This window comes from Telopea speciosissima, chromosome 1 (assembly GCF_018873765.1).
Source record: "Telopea speciosissima isolate NSW1024214 ecotype Mountain lineage chromosome 1, Tspe_v1, whole genome shotgun sequence".
NCBI classification, from domain to species: Eukaryota; Viridiplantae; Streptophyta; class Magnoliopsida; order Proteales; family Proteaceae; genus Telopea; species Telopea speciosissima.
In genome coordinates, this window is record NC_057916.1 from 81,514,646 (window position 1) to 81,523,038 (window position 8,393).

Consider the following 8,393-nt stretch of genomic DNA (forward strand, 5'->3'; position numbering starts at 1 on the left):
GCTCCCATTCCATGTATGCCCATGCACTTTGCAGTAGTCCCTATTTTTATTCAATGCCTCCTTTTGCACCTGGTAAACTTGGATTGAGCTTCAGGTGAATATAGGATCTTTGGGTCCTCTTGTATACAGATTTCCAACCCTACCTGAACTGCCACATTGCAATTGTTGGAGGGTTCTTTTAAAGTAATTTTAGTTCCCTTCCTTTCATTCTTCCAATCATAGCATTAAATTTACAGATGTAAAGTGAAAGAGATGTCTCAAAATAAATAATCCAATCGAGATCAACCCAATTAGAGTTTCATTTGAATTACATCAGTAGTCTTCTTCAACTATGAGCTGCAAATAACCACATGCTCACCAATCTCCTGGTTCAATCCCCCTCCCTAACTGTCATGCAAAAACGCAGAATTAACTTCCGTCAAAGGAAAATTTCTCAACATTTAAAGTTGAAGACATTCTTTGCATCTGTTGAATCTTAATCAACCATTGCATTTCTCTCACAGCGTAAAAAATCAGAGGATGAGATCCTGACAATGTTTGGGACAATTGTACATCACGCCATCACTATATGCCTCTGGATCCTGCCATGAATGGGGTAGCTGCAATTCAAAATAATGGCGATAGTTTTCTTTTTTTTTTTCTCCCGGAACAATTTGGTCCTGTAAAGATGGATGCCTCAATGTCTCATCATAGTTTGCCAAGTGGTGACTCAAGAGAATGATCATCAACTAGCCAAAGCCCAAAATCGTGAAATCGCTTTATCTTCTTCTCAAAACCTGTGATGTAATTATTGTGAATAATGACGTGCAATCCGTTGGTTTCTTGGACCCATGTCTGGTTCTTGAAATACAATCCTCCCGATGGGAATGCTACCTGAGGTAGCAGATACAGATCCACCTGTAGATTATCAAATTTACTCTCTAAGATCAGCAGAACCCAAGGCAAGGCAAGGAAATAATCCATTTTCATGCAAAGCTCTGTTTGGATCATTTAGGGGTGTCAATTGATCGGCTCAGTCTGGTTTTGGTCAGGCTGAACCAGTTTTGATATGGTATCAGTCCAAACTGTAACTTAACCCACAAAACAAAGTTTGGTTTCAGTTTTGGGTTCGTACTTTCATCAGGTTTGACCTCTTATCAGTCCATCATCAGGTGTATATATATATAGGGATAATGTTCTCTGTGCCGCAGCGCAGGCTGTGCTCAGGCACATGGGCCTGTCACTCAGGGGGCCAGGGTGGTCATTGCGCCCATCCCCATGTGCCTGGGCACAGCTTGCACTGCGGGACAGAGAACAGCGCCCCATATATATATTAAGAATAAAGGGAAAACATGCTTTCTTTATAATATTTCTTAACAGTTTTATCCGGTTTTTCTAGTTTCAGTTTGGTTTCCAGTTTTGGTTGGTCCAGGCTTTTTTTGACTATACAATTGAAGCATGAAAATGAGGATGCAATTCCCAAGAAGCCCAAGTATCTCTACATCATCTAACATAAATCCAGTAATTCCTGGTTGTTTGGAATCTTGGAATGGAGACTGGGCCTAACCCACATCTGAGCTTTCGGACATCAAATTCCAGTCCAAACTGGTTGGGCCGAGCAAAGCTGGCTGGTTCAGACTGAACCACACTGAACTGAATGCATACCAGTTCAGCTTTGGTTGGGGTTTTTCCAAAACAAGCAGAAACTGGAAACCAAATTGATAAGAAATAGAAAAGGTTCAATTTTTATTGCATTTTTTAAATATATGTATGTATTTACGAAACCGGTACAAGACCGATATGACTCCGTGAAGAAAACTGATAAAACCTGGACCAAACTGACCGAAATCAAGAGTAGTCTTGCCTGTTCGGATTCAGCTTGGCCCAGTTCAGGACAGAAACTGATTTCTATCAGAATGAACTGGCCGATTGACACCCCTATCTGTGTGTAACCACAGGAATCTTAAAACATGCTTACAGTGTTAGTCCCGATCTTTGGCATCGACCCACAAGAGTGTTACAGACTTGATCAGAATGAAATATGAGCAAGACAGGCAACAAGAGAAGAAACACACCTGCCCAGCTGTTTTATTTAAAGCCCAGTTGAATGCGGGCTGATCATTGGACTTTCTTGTCTTTGACCATGGCTGTTCCTGAAGTTCTTCAATCCACTTCCTCATGATTTGTTTGGCTCCACTAGTGGGGTGCAGGAAAATCATACAGCTGCAAATATAAGTACGCCCTTTTTTCCCAGGAGCTGGCAATCCATGAGAGTGGTTCAAGGGTTTCACCTATTTTTGCCAAGGGAAACAAATATCAGTCACATACCCTAGAAAGAGCTATTTGACATATTCTTCCACCCCCTCCCTTTTTTGTTTGGATGGGGTGGTGATACCAACACAGTAATACATGGTAAGGGTGTTCATCAGTTTGGTTCATGATGAAATAGTTGTATTCAGTTTGTATCCGGTTTTGGTTATCCAGTTTGTATTCAGTTTCGACTATCTGGTTTGCATTCAGTTTGGTATCCCATTTTTATTCATTTTGGTTTGAATCCTGTTCCATAAGTTTTGTAATAGCATTGAGGAAGATAAAATTTACAAAAACAGTGGGATGTCTTAAAAGACAAACTATAATTAACACCATATAAACATACCAGAAATCTAAACTCTTAAAAGTGAAGAGTTTTATGGGTATAAAGGTTTTGGATTGGTCCAATCAAGGTTCGATTTGATTTCTATTTGGATTATCAATTTTTAGTCGGTTTGAAACAGACGGTTTTCTGGTTCACAACCAAACCAATTAGTTTCCTTTTGATCCGGCTTTAAATGAATGGTTTTTGTTTCGGTTCACTGTGGACACCCTTAATACATGCAAAGGCATCAAACTAACTCTAGACATGAATGTAAAGAGAGTTCTCCCAGGTATGGATTCAGCTTCTAAGGTTTCAATTAAAACAGAATTGAAACAAAAGAGTTCTATTGATTCCTATTGGATTCCAAACCACTGTAGTAAACAGGGCAGCAGCCAATAAATTGAAATAGTTCAAAATGGAATGGAAATAAAGGGCGGAAGGATAGAATTACATAAGAAATATAAGGGAAGTGATCTGCATAACAGAAACTTAAAGGAGAACGAATAATGGTGGGAATAGGGGCGGATCACACCTGAAACAAGAGGAGATTAGGGAAGAAGAAATAAACTTATGGACCCACGAGTCCACAGCTCTTGGCAGCAACACGATAAACTTCATTCAAAATTCAACTGTCTATCTTAGGTTACACACCACAGTATATAAAGAAATAAAAGACTCCTAATTGGATTCTAAAACAGAAATTGAAAATAGACTTGGAACTTTATTCAATCTCCTACTAACTCCTACAACAGCTAACATATCTAATTGCAATAAAATTACAAAAATAGCCCCTACATGTGTATAACTGCATCAGTAAGACTTGCCTTGGTGATGTGCAGTGAAGTAACTAATAGAAAAGACATGAACAAAGTACTGTGAAACATGGCAGTTGCTGCTTGATTTTCTGATCTGGTTCAAGAACATTATTGAATCCTATTCAACGGCCATTTCCCAGAAATTATACTTCATGAATACTGGTTTTAATTTCCCAGATTTTGGTGGTGTCTTCTCATTTTGCTAGAGCAGATTAAGAAAAGCAAGGCTCTTTTAGGATGACTTATTCGGTTATTCCTACAGTTCATCAAGAGTTGCCATGGCTTGATTACCTTCTATAAAAGGTTGATTTGGAATTTCTGTACTAATATGGCTCTTACACTTCTCTAGCATGAAGAAGAGAGTGACTGCGTGTCTCCAAAGGGATGAAACATTACATGTGAAGAATAGGAATTCTGAATTGTACTAGTTTTTGCAAGTCAAAAATTGCTATTTACAGTAAATAAGGTCTACTATTTTTAGTAAGTCTATTCTGAGAAACATGGATAATCTAAGTCTAGCTGCCCCTCCCCCAATTCCTAGTCAGAATAGGCTTTAAAACTGAGTTTGTTTACAATTCGATGACATTTAGATTAGGGGGTTAATTCCAGTCCTAGTTATGGTTGGTTTAGTTTGAGCCAAACTAAGATTTAATTTAAGAAGTGAAAGTAGGATTAAAACCTGCTATTTTATTTAATAAGTGATTCCTCATACGTCTAGTAAGAGTAGGATTGTGTCCAATACCTGACTGTCAGCTATAAATAAGCTTGCAATCGGTTCAACATCAATATAATGGAAGGGTTGTTATTTACAGTTCAGAAGGGTTCTCTCCTAGAGTTTAAAAGGTCTAACCCAGGATGAACAGTGCTCTCTTCTCCTCTACCTCTTGTAATTTCTGGATACATGCTTGTGTTGATTTGATTAGAATTCCAGCTGTTTTCTGGTTCAGTTAAAAACATTGTTTTTCTGTGGCAACCTTCCCTGGTATCGGTTAGTGTTCTGTGATGTAACTGGTGCCGGATAATGCTCACCTCTATGATCCCTCTAGAGTGGACTAAGGTGGGGACAGTGTATCAACACGTTGTGACACTGTATCCAGACGTTGCTCCATGGATACCATTCGATCAGACATTTTCTTAATCATGTCAGCAAGTTGGTACATAGAAATCTGATCATTTATAGACTCTGTAGGGTTAGAACTTAAGAGTAGCCATAGCTTTGGCCTCTGGTACCAAATTGATGAGGAGTAAGTAGGATGAAACCTACGTTCAGATTACTCACCCCTTTTATCAGGACCTCAAGCAAACCCTAACACATAATTTTGGTCAACGATAAGGTAAAAATCAACCTTTTCTGATGGACATATTTCGACCAATGTACACAAACGCATATTATAACCCAACCCAAAATAGTATGATGTTACTAACGGTTAGATTGTAAACTGTAGAAGTTTCCAGAACTAGCAAGTAAGGTCCCTAAAAGCTAGAACTCAAATAACAATGCATCAACAACTCAATTGGATACTAAATTCTGTTGGACTGTAGTATCCCAATAGTAGAACAGATTCCCAAAAGATATTGACAATCAAACAGTCAAATTGAGATTAATTAAAAGAACCAAATCTGAAAAATTAAGTTGGACAGAATATGAGATTTATTGGATTTCCATATCAGAGGTTCTGATCAGGTTCATAACCAGGTTGAGGGCCACTCTAGAACAGTACTTGAATGCCCCAAAAGATGGGTCATGGGGATAATCTGCCGGTTAGAACTCCCTTAACAGCCAATATCAATAGTAACAAAACAAGCCCAGAACAGGGCTGCCGCCAGCCTCTATTTGGTTATCTCTTTCTGTGATTTAACTCCCAACATCAACAGTATATGGACAGCAATAAAGAATGATGATTAATCCTTCCAAACCCAAGTTAAATCAATCTCAGGAAACACCAATAACGATAGGAGAAAGAACACTAACTTGAGAGAAGAAAACAGAAAATATAGAATAGGATATGACATTTGATTTCCCACCAATAGGCCTAGATCAGAATCTCTCGAATCCTAGAGTTTCTCACTATTCACTAAGTCTCTCAGCAGCAAAAAAAAAAAAAAAGGGCTCAAGCCAAAAATCTCATTAATCACAATTTGTGTAGAAGACTAGATCCCCTTACAAACTTATATAGAAGACTCAAAAAGAGACTACAACACTAAAAAGGAAATGCTTAACCCAATCCTTAACTAATAAGGTAACATAAACTAAAATAAAGACACTTACTTAACTAACCATGTATGCCTAGCCTCTATTCATATTATAGGCCCTTAAAGAGGCCCATTACAAAGAAAACCCATTGAACCTACACATACATAACCCAACCCACAGCTTAGTCTTGGTTCATATCATTATATTTACAAAATTTACTATCTTGTGAAATACTTCAATAATTGTCCACAATTTAACTCTTCTTTTTCCAACACCCCCTCCAAAAAAAAGATGGAAAAACACAAATTGGCTACCATTTAATTCGAAAGGCTTTTCCACTCTACTCCGTGCACCAATCACTTTGCCCAAGAATGAAGTTGAGCAACCGATTGTGCAAGCAAGAAAGTACAAAAATTGGGGGTTCTCTAGATCGGTGTTCCTTGTTCTTAATTGCATTACTTTTAACACTTTTCTCTTCCCCCCCTCCCTTTTGGATAGCTGACAATTAGAACAAGTTAAATCTTAGATGTAATGTGGGAATACGTACTGCAGCCATGTCATCAGTGAAATAAACATCATGATACCCTTGGAGATAGGGAAATGGATCTGCCAACCAGACCATATCAACATCATTGTACATAACATTATACCCAAGCTCCAAAATCTGCAGCAGGTGGCGAGGTCTGCGAGATGTAAAATTGAAGAATCCCTGTCAAATTGAAATAATCAAGAAAAATATCAAATTGAAGAATCACTGTCAAATGAAATAAATCGAGAAAAATATAAAAAATATGGCGAATCTACATTGTACAGAAATCTAAATCATTCAGCAACAGCTAAACTAGAACAATAAAGTAGGAAACTTAAACAGTAAAAGTGATATATCCTGCCAACATTTAAAAGGATAATTTTGTTGACTTCAACCAGATCATTGGAAAGGAGAAAACTACCCCTCATCCTTGACAATCATAAGGTTTCAGATCAGCAGTTCAGCTATTGACAGCATTCAGCCCTTTTCGAGGCCACCACATTGCACTAGCAGTGGGTCTAAATCAGGATTCCCTCTTTCCCTCTGAGAAGTAACTAAATCTACAAGATTACCAGGGCCCTGCTCTCCACTGTGATGCAGTGTCCTAGTGGCAGAGCTGATACAAAACCTCATAAAAAATCTATTCCACTACTTGAAAATAATCATTATGGTTTGATGCCCTCCAATTTCACCATGGCATGCAAGTGAACGCAAATGTTAGGTTAGAGAGAAAGAGAGAGAGAGATTAACCACAATATAATTAAACAAATAACATAGGTTGGAAACTGAGAACAAACTTACGAGCAGAGAGGCAGGAAACTACTATAACCTAAAAAAAAAGGAAAAAGAATACCTGAGAACCAAATTTATGGGCAGTCTGAGCATCGGGTGCAGGGGGTATCAGCACGGCATGACCAGGCCACTTCTGATTCACCTTGTAAAGAGTCGCATAATCCTCCGCAATGACAAGGACCTTCTCCTGATGCTTCTGCCTGGCGATGCTAATCAACCAATTGTTTAGAAAAGGAAGATACGGTTGACTCACGGCACAGACTATAACGGTTCCGTTCTTTGCCACGAAAGCCACTGCTTCGTCAAGCGTATAATCCGGCCATTTTGAAATCGAAGCTTCACTGCGTGAAAAAAGACCATCCGACGTATGCATCCATGGCAAAAGAACTCCTAAAACTACCATAAGAGACAACAAAACCAGCAGACCAGTACGACCGAAAGGATGGATAGATCTTTGGTGACCACTTGTAGAACGAGGTGAAATCGGATAGGGATTTTCCAAGAGCTGCTGCTGTTGTCTTTGATGAAGAAACGCCGACATCGTTTAACACTGCTAATATAACTAAACAAATGATCAGAAGCTCTAACTCCGCCGAAGCTGTACAGTTTTTAAGAGAAAATATCAACGATTCGTACACTTCTCCAGTTCTAAGAGCAGATCTACAGCGAGATTTTTGTATTTCTAGGGTTTGGCAACGTTTCTCAGTTGAAAGCTGGGATGAATAAAACCAATGTAGTAATACCTTAACAGTTAAACGAACTGATTTCCAACTCTTGAGGCATATTGACTAGAGTTCAGCCATGAAATTTCTGGCAGGATCTCAGACTAGCCGTTCAGAACTCCAAAAAGCAGGAAACCGAGAACGACAATAATCAAGCATTCGAAGAATCTCTCGGAACAGTAAATCGCATTGCACGCAAACAGATTCACGTCCACGGTTCACTCTAATCTCTGATCTTCAAAGAGACGTAGAATTCGAAGCTAATAAATGTGAAATCTCGAAAAATGTAAAACAAAACAAACCTAGAATCAGAGATCGGAGTCAGGAACGAAAGAGTCCGAGAAAAGATGGCTCACTTGGATTTCAGATTTCTTTTTTCCCAAGCTCCTACGATTGGATGCGAGGGCGAAAATGAGCAATGCTTCCAGAATCTGAACCTGATACTGCTTTTTCGTTTTACAGATCCGATTCTTCGATGCCAGACAGCGAGAGACAAGGGAGACCTAATACAGAGTGAGAGTATCCTGTGCTGTGTGTGTGTGTTAGCCGTTGCAAAAACATTAATGCTCGTTCTACAGGGCTCTAACCGTCACTCTCCCGGGTTTCGTATCCTCTCTCTCTCTCTCTCTCCTTATTGGATAAATTTCCCCGAGCGCGGTTTGACATGCGCCTATAAAAAAAGAAGGGAGAGGGTTCCTGAAGGAAGCGTAGCCCCTGTTCAAGTGCC

General features: G+C 39.1%; 1 protein-coding gene across 1 annotated transcript; it reads right to left on the reverse strand.

Moving 5' to 3' along the window:
* Positions 1–592: 592 nt before the first annotated feature.
* LOC122668830 (UDP-D-xylose:L-fucose alpha-1,3-D-xylosyltransferase MGP4-like) lies at positions 593–7,598 on the reverse strand. Its single transcript, XM_043865375.1, has 4 exons — positions 7,006–7,598; positions 6,171–6,332; positions 2,055–2,270; positions 593–897 (listed from the first exon to the last, which is right to left on the reverse strand). Exons 1-4 carry the CDS (start codon positions 7,483–7,485, stop codon positions 688–690), a joined length of 1,068 nt encoding a protein of 355 aa, XP_043721310.1. The 5' UTR covers positions 7,486–7,598; the 3' UTR covers positions 593–687.
* Between the last annotated feature and the right edge of the window lie 795 nt (positions 7,599–8,393).

Bases quoted from the DNA above. Each gene is read 5' to 3' on its own strand.
- LOC122668830 (XM_043865375.1), bottom strand. From the start codon at position 7,485: ATGTCGGCGTTTCTTCATCAAAGACAACAGCAGCAGCTCTTGGAAAAT. The intron at 2,271-6,170 runs GTACGTATTCCC...TGGCAAAAATAG, and splicing joins TCACTGATGACATGGCTGCA to GTGAAACCCTTGAACCACTC. The intron at 898-2,054 runs GTGTGTTTCTTC...GATAATCTACAG, and splicing joins TAAATAAAACAGCTGGGCAG to GTGGATCTGTATCTGCTACC.